This window comes from Pyrgilauda ruficollis, unplaced genomic scaffold, assembly GCF_017590135.1.
Source record: "Pyrgilauda ruficollis isolate IOZ18807 unplaced genomic scaffold, ASM1759013v1 scaffold143, whole genome shotgun sequence".
NCBI lineage: Eukaryota > Metazoa > Chordata > Aves > Passeriformes > Passeridae > Pyrgilauda > Pyrgilauda ruficollis.
In genome coordinates, this window is record NW_024512877.1 from 1,081,366 (window position 1) to 1,099,508 (window position 18,143).

Consider the following 18,143-nt stretch of genomic DNA (forward strand, 5'->3'; position numbering starts at 1 on the left):
TCCGTGGCTGGAGAAGCCGCTGTGCCAAGGCTCCGGCAGCTGGAGCTGCCTGGTGCGTTAATCACGGGCCCAGCGCGGGTTCCAGCTCGCCGGATTCCGCTCGGAAGCACGTCCTGGCAGCCAAAAACCCTCCAACACATCGTGGTTTTGTGCTTGAAAAGGTTTAAACCCCTGCAGGGATTAAATTCAGGAGTGAAGAATGAACAGGCACGATAGGACAACGCAGCAGCCGTTTGGGAACCGGGATCCAGCGCGTTGCCTTTGCCTGAGGATGGGAATCAAGGGAGCTCCATTCCCTAAAGTTCCTCTCTAAATTTATGAAATGAAATGAAATGAAATGAAATGAAATGAAATGAAATAGAATGAAATAGAATGAAATAGAATGAAATAGAATGAAATGAAATTAAATAAAACAAAAATTAAATTAAATGAAACAAGATAAAATAAAGGTCAATAAAATAGAAAATAATTATTGATGTAGTGGAAGGTGTTTCTGCCCATGGCAGGGGATGGAACTGGATGATCTTTAAGAGTGCCTTCCAACCCAAACGATTTGGGAATCCATGAGACTCAACTGCCTTCAAGTCCTCCAATAAGAAAGGAGAAATCAAGGGATAAAGGCTCAGGATAAGCTGAACTCCAATTATGCTGTGAAAACAAGTATTTTGATAAAATATACAACACTTAGACACTTATACTATTGACTTTTTGATAACCTTTATTTCACATCCTTTTTTCCCCTATTATCAGCACTATTATTAAGATGTGGAAGAGCCATGGGCAGCTACAAGAGGCAGCTCCATCAGGATTTATCATCCCAGATACAAAATCCTCCAGGATTCAAGTCGAACTTGCAGCACTCCATGAGTCAGGCTTCAGGGAATCTGTGGTCAAACAGATAAAACATAATTATTCATGGAAGAATACAAGCAAATAGTGGAAAAACAACTGCATCATAAGGGAGGATGATACATCTGCCTGTAGGCCTGGTACCTAAAATGCTTCTCAGTCGTGCATGCAGAAGTCTGGACATGATTTTTTAAAAAACCTGGGCTAGTGGAAGGTGTCCTTGCCCTTGGCAGGGGGGTGAAACTGGATGAGCTTTAAGGTCCCTTTCAGCCTAAACCATTCCAGGATTCCATGAAGGGCTGCACATGCAGATGCCATCCCCTTGCAGCCCTAATAGATGAAATATTTTTTCACAGCATCTGCTGATGCACCAGATCTCACTAACCATTTCAAATTTTCCCGGGGAGAAAGAGTTAAGGCTAATTAGCAGCACTAAATAAACTAATAGCTGGAGGGGAAAGCAGAATTCAAGTTGCATTTTAGTTTTAAAGGTGGTTAAAGCGTCTTTAAAGGCGAGGGGTCATTTTCTGGGAGCTGGAGCAAAGCAGCTCATCAATAATGAAAGAGCTGGCGATGGAGCAGCGGCAGCACCGCTGGAGCGCTTGGGAAAATGCAATTATGGGAATGGCCGGATGCTTTGCAAACTGCCCCAGTAATTTGCCTAAGGGAAACAGCCAAATGCACGTTAATATTTCAAAGATTTCGTTGCAGCAGAACTAATTAGCAAAGGCCAGGAATTTCAGTGATGAGGACGGGGGTTAAAACCCCAAAAGTACTTCTGATCAGGGGTGTTTAATTCACACTCAGCGAAACATGACAGGGCTGGGAGCATCATTCTGCCTCCTGGGCTCTCTGCATCTGCAATGCTCAAGAGTTCAGCTTTGTTTTATTTTCCTTTGGTTAAAACCAACCCCCTGCAAAGGCTCGTGTCCGGGTGCTCTGCTCCCCGTGTGCTGCCCTTGGGACGCACCAAACCCTTCATGTACCCCCTTATGCTAAACCCCAAATCCTTCGTGTACCCCCTTGTGCAAACCCCAAACCTTTTGTGTACCCCTCTGTGCATCCCCTACACAGCCCTGCACCCTCATTGTGCACCGCATGCACACTCCATACACACCCCCATTGTGGACACCCATGCACGCCCCGTGCACACCCCACTGTGCACACACGTGCACACCCTTGCACACCCATGGCATGTAGATTTCTATCTAATTTTCAAATAATTAGGGCATATAATTTTTTTTTGTTTTACTGATTAAATAACCTCAAAGCAGTGGGTCGGGATTTTTAATTTTTTTTTTTTTTTTTCTTTCCTTCCTCCTTTCATTTTTTTTTTTTCCTCTCCGCCACCCCACCGCGTCTTTTCTCTCCCCGCTCTCCCTCCGCCGCCTCCTTTCCCTCGCCGCTCCGCTGCCCGTGAGGAAGAGGCGGCCTCCCCCCGCCATCCCTCCCCGCCTCCATCCCTCCCTCCCTTCCTTCCCCGCTCCTCCCGCCGACCGGGACTCGCCCCGAACCGGGAGGGAGACGGTCTCTGCCCGCTCCTCCTCCTCCTGCTGCTCCTCCTCCTGCAGCGGGGGCCGCATCCTGCTGCCGGGGGGGAGGGAATTGATGTGGATACCCAGCGCAGCACCACCACCATGCAGCCGCCGCCGAGGAAGGTGAGACCCCCGCCCGGCGCAGGGGGGCTGTGCGCGGAGGGGCCGGGGGGCGGCTGAGGGTGGTTCTGAGGGGCGGCGGCGTGGGCTGGGGTGCGCTCGGGGTACGGGGGGATGCGGGGGTCCGAGGCCGCGGGGAGGGGGGCTCAGGGTGGGGGAGGCTGCAGGGAGGTTCGGAGAGGGAGCGCGAGTGTTGGGAAGGGAGTGGGGGGTGCGGCGGCGAGTTGGGGGCCGGGGGCGCTTTGGCGAGGGTGGCCCTGCAAGGTGGGTCGTGAGGAGATGTCGGGGGGTGCTGCGGGCTGGGCACGGCTGGGCGCTGGGGTGGCATGGGCTGGGAGCGAGCTGCGGAGGTCGGACAGGGCAGGGATGGAGGTGCAGGGGGGCAGCGCTCCGTCAGGGAGCCCCCTCTCCAGCGGGGGCTCTCCGGAGGGACACGGAGGGCTGGGAGGGGGCAGCGACTGCCGAGGGCTCGGCTGCACGGAGCCGCTGGGGTCGTGCTGCTCGTGGGGTGTCTGCCGCGGGGATTTTGGGGGCTCGTGTGGCGCCAGCAGCGAGGGCTTGGTTGTCTTGGGGAAGAAGGTCACGTCTGGAGTTGATCCAGGGACGCAGCCTGTCCCGGCGTGTGCCAGGAGCGCACAGGAGCGCACAGGAGCAGGGGCAGCCGGAATTGTGCGGCGTTTTCCCTCGCGGCCGTCCCCACGTGCGATGGGAACGAGCTGAGGATGCTCCGGGGAGGCTCTTCGGTGACCCTGCGGGCCGTGGGAAGGTGGGGTGCTGCCCACCTTGGGGACTGGTGTGGCAGCGGAGGCAAGCGGGAATGGAAATTTGGGATAAACGCTGTGCCCGGTGTGGCTTGTCTGGCTAGGCAGGTTGGTATCTGGGAGACCTGAGCTGCCTTCAGCTGCTCCGTGCTGGTTTTTGGGCGCGTTTTGGGGGCTGCGGGGAGGATGGATGGATGGATGGATGGATGGAGAGGATGGAGAGGCTGCTCCTGTGCGGGCAGGAGTTCCGTGGGGCTGGGAGCCGTGCCTGTTCCATGTCCCCGCTCTGGGGTGCCCTGGCTGTGGTGGTCTGCAGCCCCATGGAGATTTTCCCTGTGGGATTTCTCCGTGGGGAGAGGAGATCGCCCAGTTGTGCGCCTGGCAGAGCCCTGCCACAGTGACCAGGAGAGGAGGGAACGTGAGCAGGATTCCCTTTGCCATGCCCAGAGCTCCCCAGCAGCCCTGGCAGGCAGCTGCAGTGAAGGTCTCTCATTCCTGCCTCCCAGCCTCTTATTTTAGGGGGCTGACTCTGCTTTTGTCAAACAAAACCAATTTAATCTCAATCATTTCAATTTATTTTATTAATTTTCTTTGCCTGTGCTATTTCATTTGAGGTTATTTCCATCACCCGGCTTCTGTGGTGTGGGTTTATTTATTTTGAGTTGAGCTTTTTTTTATATACAGATAAAACCAAAAATGCTGAAAGTTCGCGTTGAAAATAGACGCTTTTTCTGCTTAAAGTCAGGGGCATACATGTGATTTATTTTTCTGGTGTCATGTGAAAAGCTTGTCTTTATGTGATGTTGTGATTAAAGGGTGCTTGTTGCTGGGGCATGGTTTTCAGAGTTAAAATAGGGAAGCTGGTGAGATCCGGGATTTTATTTTTTTTTTTGCCTGGCTAGTGAAGAAGAGGGAGATGGGTGCCCTCTTCCTCTGTGAATTTCTCGTCCCTGTGCAGTAACAGTTTGGCATTTCTGTCCTCATGAATGCATAATGTGTTCAGAGATATTGGTGATCGTTTTTTAGGCCGATATGTGGATTCCCTGTGATCACTAGAGGGCTTAAATACCAAGACCTCTTGTTTAATAAAAAACAAGAACAAAACAATTCCAAGGTTCCCTTCCAAAATCAAATCGTTCCCAATACCTGGGCCATTGGTGTTCTCTGCCAGTTACCAAGCAGGTTCCCAAAGTATTGGAATTTTAGCTGTGCAGGATCACAAGGCTCAAAGGAAAATTACAACGGTACTAAAAATGTAAAGCCAACCTTCTGAAACCTTTCCCAGTTTGTTTGTTTGTTTTCTTGTTGAAATGTGACTAGAACTACAGAAAATATAAGTGGTCCTTGGGTTTGTTTGTTTGCTTTCCTGATGAAATGTGACTTAAATGACAGGAAATATAAGTGGTCCTTGGGTTGGTTTGTTTGTTTTCTTGTTGAAATGTGACTTGAGCTGCAGAAAATATAAGCGGTCCTTGGGTTTGTTTGGGTTTTTTGTAGGTGAAAGTTACACAAGAGCTGAAAAACATTCAGGTTGAGCAGATGACAAAACTTCAGGCCAAGCATCAGGCAGAATGTGACCTACTGGAAGATATCAGGTAAGGCTACAGAAAGTGTTACCAAAATTCCTTTAAGGTCCAGTTTTTGGAAGAACATTTGAGTTACAAAATTCAGGAACTGACGATGGAATTTCCTCTTTGGATTTCCTGCTTTTAGGCTGTTAAAGTTTTGACACAGCTGGAAATTATAACTGGAGCTAACACAATGCAAACCCTTTTTTTCTTCTCTTCAATGGGGGAATGTTAAAAGAAACTCACAAACAACATCCAAAAAGCACTGGTCTTTTCAGCAATATTTATTTACATAATATACTGAGACTTTGATTTACCAGTTGTAAAAGGCTGCTAAAATTACTAAAATATTTTAAAGCCATTGATGATTTATGTCTCTCTAGAGATAGCTTTGAAAAGCGCTTTCAAGCAGATTGCATTTTTTTACCAGAAATTTACAAGAAGATATTTGCATTTATAATTTAAAACTCTGCATGGGTTCAAAACAATGGAGAAAATCCACACAACATCAGTCATGGGGGTTTCATGATTCCTTTTACCTAATGTGATTTGCTTCTCCTGAAATTAAAGGTTTGCTTTTAACAAAATAGGGTGGGAGTGGGTACCTGGCATTATATGGAGGATTAATCATTCAATTTCCTGTGAAATATTCAGCAGAAGTCCATTGCTGCCCTGCTCCTTTTGGCAGTGGATAGTCCACATGTTAATTATTTAAATGAGATTTCCTGCTTGATGTTTGTATATTAAATGCAAGTGTTTGGCTTTGACAGATGAAGTTCTGTTTGTCCCACTGTCAGCGTCCTCCATAAATCAGAATGTCAAGGCTGGAGCCCTTTCATCCCCTTGTTTTTTGGGTGCTGAAACACTTTTTTTTTTTTTTTTCTTTTCCTATGGGAAAGATCACAGTGTTCATTTTCTCAGATTAAGATTATTCTGGGGAGTGTGTAACATGCAAATGCTGAGTAATAAGTAACAGGCTGATCCAAGGAATTTTCCCCCCTTAGATGGAAACTTATTTTTAGAGCATCTAGGTTGGGTACTGCTGCTCTAGCCCAGGTTTTGTTGGCACTTGCTATTTTTCAGGAGCTTATGATCACTTCAGCCTCTATTCTGCTGAAAGATGTCATAAGCCTGTGGATACAAACCCAGGAAAATGTGAAAATGCCAGCTTAAAATATCTTCTTTTAATGTAATTTAATTTCTGCAGTTAATTAAATTTCTGAATTTGAATGTTGGGGATTAGGAAGCTGGGTTAATATGTTTAATTCGTTCCCGTGGTCACTGAGTGTGTTCAGCACTGTGTTTGCAGCACTGCTGTGTGGATTTACAGATTAAACATTCTTTTAGTGTGGCATGATGAGATGGCAGCTCCGTGGTGTCAGTGATTTGTTCCAATATCAGCAAGAGAACCAGAACCATGGGAATTGGGGGTTAAAAGCATTTGCTGAACAAGCCCTGATCTTGGTGTGTGATGCAGAGGCCTTTGGATTGGGAAGGGGGGAAGGTTTGGGGGCTCCGTGGTGTTGGTCAGGGTGTGATGCTCCTGGGGGAGTTTGGGTGTCAACCTCACCCCAATATCCCATCATTTATGGCTGGATTCAGGATATGCAGCCACCGTGGTTCCAGAGCATTGCAGAAAGCTGGAACCACACACAGGATCTTTCTGTCTCTGGAAGGAAGGTTTGTTTTTACAGAAAGCACCCTGCTGTTATCCCAAAGTGTGGAATTTGAGCAGAGTGCCGTTTGTTTATCAAGACTCAGAGGAGTTTGGGTCCTTTGGTAGCGTTTTTGGAGCTGTTGGGCACTGCAGGAGCACAACTTTGCGCTCAGAATTCCAGAAACTGAAGTGCTGCAATGGCAACAGGAAACACTGAATCAGGGCTTGCAAACCAGTGATTAAAAATGCATGTTTGAAAAAGTTACTTTATTGTGAATAATTGCTTCGTTTGTTGGCACATAAATGCAGGCATTCAAATCACATTTTTTTTTATCTCTTCGGTTGGGTTTTATGTGCAACTAAAGAGAAGTGATAGGAGGAAAAGATCAGAAAGTTCTCCAGCAGAATACATCTATTGTCTGGTGTATTAGCAGATGATTTTTGGCAGCCTACCAGCCCATAAAGCATGCTTGCAGTACCAGCAGCTTTGATATCTTTATGCAAAACTGGGGATTCTTGGTCAGGGTTGAGGTACATGTGTGTAACTACCCTTTTTTTTTGGATGGCTTTTGACCCTATGTAAAATTCTAGTATTTATTTTAAAAAATACTGAATGTTTTCAAACTCTGTTGTTTCTCTGTGGAAGCTCAGTAGCATTAAGCTGAAGTCTCTTTGACAAGACTCTAATAAAGAATGTGTTTGAAATGTGTTAGCAAATAGATTTAAAATACATTTTTGTGTTTATAATCTCTGTTTGGTCTTCATGTTGCATTTCTTCATGCTCAGTGACTGGGGAATTTGGGGAGCAAGTGATTCAGGATGCTTTTAGGGTCTTTGGCTTACTTTTAGGCATGACATGTGTTTATCTTCTGTAGTTCACTAAAGCTATCTCAGGCCTTCATGTGGGAGATCTGTGTTGGCATTACCATAAAAAAGGTTGTCTTTCTGCCACTGGGATGGAGAAAAAGTTTTTTTCCTTGACAGGTAAATGTAGGTTTTGTTGCTGTGATCTAGAAACCCTTCAACATTTATGGCAAGGAGTCCCTCACTCCATCTACACTGGCTGCTTTTAGGCAGTGAGTTAATTATTTTTTTTGCTGGGCTGTGACTGGCTGAATGTATCAGAGATGTTAGTAATATTCATGTATTTTATTTTGGTTTTAAGACTGCCTTATTTGACTGATGGTAGTAAGTAAGTCACAGCCAGGGTCTGCAAATGCTCTTGGTTTGCTGGGACACAGGGATGCTTTCCTTTTGTAGGTGTACCAGTGCCTGCAGAATTCTAAAGAACCCTGTATGATTCACATTCTAATTCAGCTTGGCATTTCTGTGAGGTATTTATGTGCTACAGACTTTATAAACTCATTAAGTGATAATTGCTTTACATTAAACATTGGGTCTTGCTTTTTCAAAGGCTTGGGGTCTGCTTTTCCAAAGCACTTGTTATGCCTTTTCAGGTTTTGCTGAGGTATCCTAAGATGTCCTTTCTAAAACTTTTGTGTCTTCACATTTGTGTTTTGCTAGAGAGTATGAAGTTGTGCTTATGTGTCTGTTTTAACTTTAGTCTGGACTAAAGATGTAGGGCCAGGTCCACTGGCACAACTAATTCTGCTGCAGCACAGGGTGGGTTAGTTCTGTAGATCAGGGAGCTCACCCACCTGAAATCAAACCTTCCCTGGCTTTTCTCCCAGGTTTTTTGGTAAATCCAGTCCCTGGTCCAGTGTGGCATGGGAGGGAGGAGGAATGATGAGTACCTGAGGGAGGAGAGGGAAAGCAAAGCTGCTCAACAGCAGCCCAGGTTCACACGGGTTTAAAGTCACTGTGTAAGCCCAGCCTGATGCCCCTGTAGAAGGCACAGCTGCTGCTTTGTGAGTTACAGCTCTGGAAAATTCACCTCAATTAAGTCTTAACTCGTTTTGGCTGTCTGGATGTGCTGATCTACATTGCTTCATCCTTTTAAGTAATTTGAAATGAGATGTAAAGATTGCCTGATTTCTGGCTGAGAAGGAGTAACAAAACAGTCCTTTCATTTGTTGGCTCCTGAGTTTAGTTTTTTCAGAGTTTTTTCACATTCATAATTTAAAAGGAATTGCCAAAAAGACAGGCTCACAATCTACTTGTGCAACTGATAGAGATGTGAATCTATGTACAAATACTTCCTTCTGTTTCCTTCCCTCTTCTGTCCTTGTGGTTTCTGCCTCCTGACATGTTCCTTTTGATAAAGCTGCATTTCTCTGTGTTATTCACCTTTCTTTCTGCTGCTTGCCTTTGTGGGGTGTCCTTGTGGGTCCCTTCCAGCTCAGAATATTCTGTGATTTTCTATCTTCAACTCTCTCCTCCAAAGCTCTGCCTCCTGACCATTCCTTCTCCCTTCCAATTTGTCAACTTATTTTTTTGTTTTTTTTTCCTCCCAGGTGCTTCATCTCCTCCCTTTCTTTATCCAGTTCTGACCTTGTGAATTTTAATAAGTTCTCTATTCCTCAGATTCTTTCCTATTTAATGTGCAGCAGAGCCACAGAAGATGTGTTAAGCCAAGTGGGGAGATCTTGTGGCTCTTCCTTCCCAATGTGAGCCCTTCCCCGTCTTGGATGCTGTTGCTGGGCCGTCCCTCCTGCAGGTTGTGAGGGAAGCAGTAATTCCAGGGCAGGATTTGTGGTTTTGTGCCCAGGATGAGGACAGAGAACTCCTTCGATGCCTCAGCCTGTCACAACAAGCCAGAGCGAGCAGCAGAGATATTTAAAAAAAGAAAGTAAAAGTATGAATGAATTTACATCTGTAGCCAGCCAGTTCCTGCTCGTTTTAACATGTCATTTTCTCTGCTCAATTATGCTCCGTGGAGGCTTTTGCTGTTGGATACACTTTGTACTCCCTGGTGGAATTTGTGCTCCTGGAATCTGGCTGGCTGTGTTGGCAGGTTCCTGATAAGGTTTATGGCAGCTGGGGCTGAGTCTGGAGTAGAGACCAGCAGCAGTTCCAGTTTTAAATACAGCAAATCTACAAGATCCCTTAAAAGATTCTGTGTTAGGGAAGAGCCTCGTGGAGCTGTGGAAGGAGGAGCAGATGGAGAAAAAAGCTGTAAAATAATATGCATTTACATGTGTGTGTAGCCATATGTATTAGAATCCAGTAAGAGATTCTGCATAATTTTGGGAAATCTCTGCTTTTCCTGCCCCCAGGCACGGTGGTGGTGAGGAGTTTGCCTTTCTTCCTGTTCTTTCCAGTCTCCAGCTGCAGGGAATGCAATTTATTTGGGTATTCCTGAACCTGGGCTCCAGAGCTTGTTTGCCTCTGGCTGGTGGTATCTGATAAAGCCCCTTTTTAAAAAATTCATCTATCCACGAGCAGGTCCATCTCTTTTTTCTCTTTATCCTGCTGAGAAATGTGTCCTTCCTTTTTCCCTCAAGGTCATTCCCTGCATTCAGCAGATGCAATCCTTGCCTCTGGTGTTTGGGGCTTTATTTCTGTAGGAGCAGAGTGATTTGCTGTGCTTACAGGTTCTGAAACCTGCAACCTGCCAAAGTGGAAAGCAGCAGAAAAATCAGAAAAATTCCCAAAAACAATGTGCAAAATGTTATTTTTCCTGGGTTTTGACTCACACTTGAGGCTTTCCTTTGTGTGACTGGAATATTTATTTCTTTAAAACTTCCAATCTTCTTACGAGCTGATGACATTTCTTTCCTCCTGGGTTGATCTTTCTCACCACTAGTGATTATTGTGACTTTATTTTGTACTTTCATTTGTTTTCCCAGGCTCTGCTAATTAGTTGAGTACACACAATTCTTTGCTGTAACACTAAATAAGCAGAAGTTTCAGAATTTTTGAGAAAAGTTGGTGCAGTTACTTCTGAATAATATTCCATATAAAGATACCACAGAATCTGTGGTCTGGGCACGTTACCTATAATTAGGCAGGGCTTTAATGAGATGCTCACATTCTTGAAGGAATTAAAATCTGGTGATGTTTTGACTGGAACTGTTTGAGGGAAGCTTGGAATGTACTTTAAAAAAAGCTGTTGCCTACTGGGTGTGGAAATCCAAGTTCTGAGCAAAAAAAGAAGACTTTTAGTATAAACATGGCCACAGTGTAATGATTCAGGCCTGTCTTGGCACAGTGGAATTGAGAAATTGACCACATTCCTTCTTTTTTTTTTCATCCCTGACAGACAGAAATTAATGGATCCCCTGTTAGAGTATTTCTGAGTATCTTTCAACTGATAAAAGTTAAATAATCAAAAGATTTTTTTTGTTTGCTTTTTTTTATAGCAGAATAGTGTAAAAAAGCCCAACAAGCCATTTCTCACATCAGAACGAAAATTCTTTTTTTTCCCCCTTTTTTTTTTCTCTGAGGTTTGCATTTGAATGAGCTTTTTTTTTTTTTTTAAAGCAATTCCAACACACACTCTGGAAGTCTGATTTTTAAGGACTTCCAGGAGACCCTGGGCTTGTTCTCTTAAGCTGTGGCTTTAGTGTGAGTTTGTCTTCCAAGACATAACAAGAGGATTTGGGTTCTGAGTACAACAACTCCTTGCCAAAAGTTGCATTTTCACTTTTGACTCATGCCCCATTTTTTAAGAACGAACTCTTTAGTTTGCAGAAAGTCCTGTGGGTTTGAATTTATTTTTTTTTCCTGAATTTTATCCGAGCATGGCTTTTCCTGGACCCAACTCTTGTTTTTCACCACGATGTTACTTGGCAGAGCTCTGGGAAGCCAGCAGCTGCCATGACGTCCTGTAAAGTTGCCTTAGGTACAGATTTTCATGGGGACAGTTGCAGTGTGTGTTAAAATATATGGCCCAGGATGGTTCTAAAGGAATAACCATGCATTCTTTTAATCCATTTGTTCAAACTCAACGTGCTTCTTGGGTTTTCTTTCTTGTCCATCACATCACTTCTGTGGTGAAGGCTTTCCCTCAAGGCTTTTCATCCCAGCTCTTATTGAAGCCCCTGTGTAAGGGGTGTTGGAGGCATTGGGACATCCCACAAAGGTCAGGATGAGCTCTCTTGGAAAGAGGAAGAGCATTCTTCCCATTCCAGGCACAATCAGGGTGGCCTGGCCTGGTTTCCTCTGCTGGTGATGTGTTGTCACAGAGTCATGGAATATCCTGATGGAATGGGCCCATCAGGATCATCCAGTCCAACTCCTGGCCCTGCACAAACACCCCAAAACCCCCCCAAATGTGCCTGAGAGCGTTGTCCAAAGGCTTCCTGAAGTCAGGCTTGGTGCTGTCACCATTCCCTGGGGAGCCTGTCCAGTGCCTCACCACCCTGTGGGGAAGAGCCTTTTCCCAGTATCCAGCCTCAACCTTTTGCTGTCTTTAGTTTGGTGCCAAAAGGTTTATTTTGCAGGTTTTGCTGCCTTTGCCAATATCCCGTCAGGAGACATCAGAAACCTTGTGCCTTGTCAATTCCAGCTCCTGAAAAAACGATGGGAATGGGATTACCAAATCCTACACCATGTAAATATTCCTTGTAGGGGAGGCAGAGGTAAAAAGAGAGGTTTTGGGTTTGTTGTGGTGGTTTTTTTCCCAGAAAAGGGCTGATGTGCCATGGTTATCTTGGCTGCAGAGAACTTGGGTGTCCTTACTTTTCATTCCCAGCTGGTCCTTGAGATCAGCCTCTCCTGCTCCCAGTGAACTTTTGACCCAACTAATATCTTATCTTAGACGTGGTGAATTTGGTTTTCTGATGAATATGCATCTGATTTTTAAACTTTTTTTTTTTTGCTTAGTAAAACCATTGACCTTGTTTAATCATCTTGATTGCTTTTTGCATATGAAAGCACACAGAAAATTTATACTTATGCTGCATTTATACTTTTCAAAACTGGCAGTTGAAAAAAGGCTAAACCCTTATCAAACCCAAGCTGCTTAGATCAAATGTTTGCATTATAAACTGGTTTATAATGGCTGAATGTGGTGCTTTTCTGACTGGTTTTTATAGTAGGTTTTAAATTTTAATAACATTTTTCCTAAATGCACAGTAGGAATATACTAAGTTGGGGGCTTGTTATTGACTTTAGGCTTGTAAGTGTTGAGTTGTGTTTATTTATGAAGTAAATGCAATATTTCCAATTAAAACTTGAGGAAAGAGAGGGAAAGTATGGAATTAATGGTTATAAGTCTTGGGTTGTGTTTATTTAGGAAGTAAATGGAATATTTCCAATTGAAACTTGAGGAAAGAGAGTAACTACAAAAATAATCTATTGAAATCTAGGGTTTTGGGGTTTTTTTGTTGTTTTTTTTTTGCTGTGTGCTACTTGTAAGTAAGCATGGAGATTCCATTCTCAGACTTTTAAAATTATTCCTAACCTTGGGAGCCGCTCCTTCCAAGAGCCTTTGGAGTTATTTTAAGCGTTCCTTTCTTTGTGGCACTGTGAGAACAGTTTGGGCCAATCCCCAGTGGCTCTGGGAAGGTTGTTCACACACTCCTCTCTCCTCCTGCGCCGGCTCCACCAAACATCCTTTTAATGAGACAGACAAAACGCGCTGGTGTCTAATTTTATGAGCAGAGCTCAGCCATGCAGAAGACTTTCGAAGATTTATGGTGGTAGAGCCACTGAGTAGAGTTATTTCTAGCCAGATGCAAGCCAATGTTAGTGGGGAGAATGTTGGCACTTCTGGCCATGTTTAAATACATACAATCCTCAGCATAAATAAGATTTTTTTGAGGAGGCTCTGCTGTGTTCTGTTTGCATTTTTGAAGGAGAGAAAAAAAAAAGGGAGGAGGCAAAAAAACTGAGCAAGCCACAATTTTTCTTGAGGGTATGATACTCTGAGATGAGCTCAGATCAGAAGTGCCTTGAAAGATCTTTGAATATAAGAATGAATCCTAGATTTGTGGAATGGTTTTGGGTGGGAGGGGGGTGTTAAAACTCATCCAGTGCCCCCCCTGCCATGGCAGGGACGCCTCCCACTTGTCCCAGGTTGCTCCAAGCCCCATCCAGCCTGGCCTTGGACACTTCCAGGGATGCAGGGGCAGCCACAGCTGCTCTGGGCACCCTGTGCCAGGGCCTGCCCACCCTCCCAGGGAGGAATTCCTTCCCAAAATCCCATGTAATCCTCCCCTCTGGATGGCCTCGTGCTTCCGTTGTGTCAACTGTGCTGCTCAGCTTGGCGTCGCCTGCAAACTGGGAATTTGAGAAATCACTTAACTGTGTAAAAGGTGGAATTACTTTGCTCTGATTTCACAGCAACAGAGATGAGGGGCTGAAGTTCTTGAAAAATGAAGTGAAATTGACCCCTATTCTTCAGTCTTTCAGCAGGGAGTAAAATAGTTGTAATCTCTTGACATAATTGGGAATTCCTGTCTTGAAACATTGCCATGTGTTAGGCTGCTGAATTTCTGTTAATGTTTGACCTGAAAATCATTGCCTTCCCATCCTAAAGCCAGGCAGAGGCAGAAAAGACAGGCTAGATTGCCTTGTGAATGGAAAAGAATATTCAGAAAAGCAATAATAGGCCGTGTTACGGTGTCTTGATTTTTAGCACCTGCTTTTCATAGTCCTTGTGTGTTCCCAGGCTGGTTTTAGCCTGTCTTATCTCTAAATGTACTTTGCTCATTTTCAGCTGTGTTGCCACTGGTGAGAAAGGGAGTAGGTGGCAGTGGCTTCCCATGTTATTTTAATGTGCTTGTTGTTTATGAAGTTTTCTTTCATGTTAATTGATTTTGTGTGATTGTTTCTAATTATCTCCCTGTGATCTGAGCTGGCTAAGAGGACAAGTACATATCACTGCCTGGTAACACCTAATTAAGAAAGAGGTCCTGCTTTTGAATTTCCTCTTTGTCTTCTCATTCTTCTGCTCTTCTCAGCTCTGTTGAGCCGGAGTTGTGTAAGAGAGACAAGACAGGGAACCACTGGAGAGGATCCAGCAGAGGCTGCAGAGATGATGAGGGCCAGGAGCACCTCAGTTCTGGGGAAAGGCTGAGGGAACTGGGCTGCTCAGCCTGGAGAACAGACAGCTGAGAGAGGATCTTACCAATGCACACAAGTATTTTCAGGCCAGCTGCCAAGGGGATGGGGCCAGACTCTTTCCAGTGACAGGACAAGGGGCAACGGGCACAAACTGGAATGCAGGAAGTTCCCCTTGAATATGAGGAAAAAAAACTGCTGTGAGATGACAGAGCACATGGAGGAGGCTGCTCACAGAGGTTCTGCAGTCTCCCTCCCTAGGCGTATTCCAAACTGGCCTGGGTGAAGCTGCTTTGGCAGGGGGCTTTGACTGGGGTCTCCAGAGGCCACTTCCAGCCCCAGCCATTCTGTGGTTGTGTTTTTTGTTGAGACTGAGAGAGACCATCACAAGGGTGGGGTTTTGTTTGACAAGAGTCACAGCAAAGCACAAATATTTGAATTTCAATAACTTTATTGAACCGGCTCCTGTGGCATTGGTTTAAGGTAGTAAACTTAAGATACCTCACGGGTACCAGCGATACCAGGATGCTCTTTAAAAGCAGATTTGCCTCCAGGGCACACCTCAAAAGGCTGTCTCATCCAGCCCTACAAGGCAAAGGGAGCCTGGATGAAGTTACCTCATCTGTAACTTGAAAACCTCCACAATCGGGACTCCATGCATCTCCTGGGAGGTTGTTCCAGAGACTAATGCTCTCTTTCTAAAATGTGGCAAATGTGGGAGCAAAAGATTAAAGGCTCATGATGCCATCTCCTGGGAGGTTGTTCCAGAGACTAATGCTCTCTTTCTAAAATGTGGCAATTTGGGAGCAAAAGATTCAAGGCTCATGATGTGATTTCCTGTGGATCTCTGAGCAACCTCATCTTTTCTTTGCAGTTAAAAGAACATTAGTTCTCTGTGTAACAAACATTTGTATTTTTGGGGTACCTGTGCAGCTAATGTCTTTGGGATTGTTAGTGGGAGCTGCAGCTATTCCTTGTATCCCACGTTTCCCACCCAGTAAGAGAAAAGAGACGAGAGAAAGTAATTTCTGCAGTTGCAGAAAGACTGGTGTGTACCTCCTTCGTAGCTCTGTTCTGTGTGTTTCAAATCAAAGCAAAAGCTCTGAATTGTAACAGTGTGGGAGGTGTTGAGTCTCTCGAATCACTATAAATAGTGGCAGACTTGGGAGGACTAGGGAAAGCTTGGGAAGTGCACTAGATCTCTTTGGGAATCTCTCTTTTTTCCCCCTGTGATGTACAGGCTTTCAGGGGAGCATCTGCCTAAAACCTTCTGATTTGGCTGAATGTATGCAGAGCTTGAATAAGGTGCATTATGTTCAAATAGGTTGAAAATGCAAACAAACTTTTTCTAGACATTGTTTGTCTGCATTTGTATTAATTGATGTGAAAGCAGGTTGTAGTTAATTGCTACGAGCTAATCAGCTGTGTAGAAAACAAAGAAGGCCCTATATTCTAGCTTTTCTAAGCATTTGGAGCTTAGGCTTTTCTGCTGAGGAGGTGAAGATAATCTTTGTGATTACAGGAGTTTTTCATTTGGAAATGTGCAGAATTTTGATTGCAGTAGCCAAAGAGTGGTTGAAGTTGGTGTTGCAGTCTGCCTGTTGTTGGTGAAAAGTGGCTGAACTTGATCCCTAATGCCTGAGGAGCTGAATCTTCTGTCTGTTGGGCATTTGGTCCTCAAGAAATAGTTTTAAAAACCTGTGTAAAGACTTCGATCATCCTCTAAAGTGTCACTGATAAAACTGTCATTAAATTGTTTGTCTGCACGTGCTTCCTGTGCGCTCACTCTTCTTCCAGTGAGACCCTGCTCTCCTCCTCTCCATCCTCACAAAGAGCAGCACAAGGAGGAGCAAAAGCACGTTTCTTTTCCCTGAAGCCGTGTTGTTATTCCTGGTGTCCTGGGGAGACGTGGCCTTGTGACTTGCGTGTCCCGCAGCCAAGGCTGGCTGTTCCTGCGGGGCTCTGCGGTGCCGCAGGAACGCGGCCGCACGGCGCTCTTTGTTCCCGGCTTCGGGTGGTGTTTGGAGCACCCCAGGCCCGGCTTGTGAAGTGCCTCGAGCTTTGATCTGCCCTGAGAAGCTCCTTTGAGTTGGTGGGGGTGCTTTGATGTTCTCTGCTCGCTGCCAGGTCCGTCCTTCTGGTGGAGGTGCAGCGCAGAGCTGTTGTCCACTTAAGAACCAAGACCTCATCTCTCCATGCATCCAAACACTTCTTTACTCTCAGGGAGCAAATGGATATCTCTGCTGGAGGACTTTGGCCGTTGTAGTTGTGATTTTTTTTTGTTCTAAATTTAGCAGGTTAGCTCAATACTGTGCTAGAGGAGGGCTGGGCCCTTTTGTTGACACAGCTCCGTGGATGTTTGAAATGCCTTTTGCCTTCTCTGCACCCAGCTGTGCTGCTGAACTGGCAGTATGGGAAAGGCTGGGAGAACTGGGATTGCTCAGCCTGCAAAAGAGAAGCTTCGGGGTGACCTGATCGCCCCTTCTAGGACTTGAAAGGAGCCCATAAGAAATATGGAGAGGGACTTGAGACAGAGGCATGGAATGCCAGGACAAGGGGCATGACTTCTGGCTGCTAAAGAGCAGGGGTAGTTGGGTTTTGGGAGGCAGGCTCTTCCCTGGGAAGGTGGGGAGGACCTGGTGCAGGTTCCCAGAGAAGCTGTGGCTGCCCCTGGATCCCTGGAAGTGTCCAAGGCCAGGTTTGACAGGTCTTGGAGGAACCTAGGACAGTGGGAGGTTTCCCTGCCCTGGACTGGGTGATCTTTTAAGTCCCTTCCCACCCAAACCGTGCTGGGAATCTATGATTCTGTGACAAACCTTTATTGCCGGCCCTGTTCTGGTTTTACTGGAGCTGAGGAACAGTGATTTAAATGCATTAAACTCCTGTATGTGTTTGGAGCAGGCGGTGGTGCTGCAGGTAGTAAGCAAGATCAATATTCTTGTCAGTGGCAAGAAGACAGGATGACTTGACCCATTTCAGATATCTTTTCCATATCTATTTTTGGTTGGCAATAGACTGAAATCTCTCCTTTTGGGAAACAGTTTATAAGGAATATTGGTGTTCAGGGAATGACTGGACATGGCACTTGGTGGTGGGAAGGTAGTAATCAGTTGAAACCTGGGCTCTGTGATCTCAGAGGTCTTTTCCAACCTAAATGATTCTGTGATTCTGACATACATCTACAGATGGATTTTAGAAATTGTGCCACATGTTTTCAGGGAGCTGTTACATTTTACTGACTTAAAAAATAACAGTACATCTACTGTACTCTTCTAAAACAGAGTGATTGTGCTTTGAGGAAAAAACCCATTATGGTAATTATTATTACCTGTAGAATCCATTAAAACACAGAATTTGACTTATGTCAGTGTTAGTGACAATGAAACCTTGTGAAGGGCATCATTTAAAATTGAAATGCTCATATAAAGACTGTAGGAAAAGAAAGAAGTCTTTGCAATAAATCTGGGTGGCACTGTCAAGATTCCTAAAATGTGACAGATGAGTAAAGTAAGAACTCCAAGGTGGTTGTTGCCTGCTACAAAACCTCTTGCAGATCCAGGATGAAATAAGAAGCATGAATGATGAAATGCGCCTTGGCTTCTTGCTGTTAAGCAAATGGGGATCAAAGAAACTCCTCATATTCCTGTTTTCTAAAAGCTCCTGGTAGACAGGCTGAATTATAACATCCTAGGTTGTTGGTTTTTTTTTGTTCCTGAAAGGGAAATGCCTTGGATATGATGAATCA

At 45.0% G+C, this 18,143-nt stretch overlaps 1 protein-coding gene across 1 annotated transcript in view; it reads left to right on the top strand.

Moving 5' to 3' along the window:
* Positions 1-2,305: 2,305 nt before the first annotated feature.
* FCHSD2 (FCH and double SH3 domains 2) overlaps positions 2,306-18,143 on the top strand; it is a 118,747-nt gene continuing 102,909 nt past the window's right edge. The window contains exons 1-2 of the mRNA XM_041460435.1: positions 2,306-2,507; positions 4,763-4,860. Of these exons, the coding sequence (XP_041316369.1) occupies positions 2,487-2,507; positions 4,763-4,860 (119 nt within the window). The 5' untranslated portion in view covers positions 2,306-2,486. The remainder of the gene's footprint in view (positions 2,508-4,762; positions 4,861-18,143) is intronic.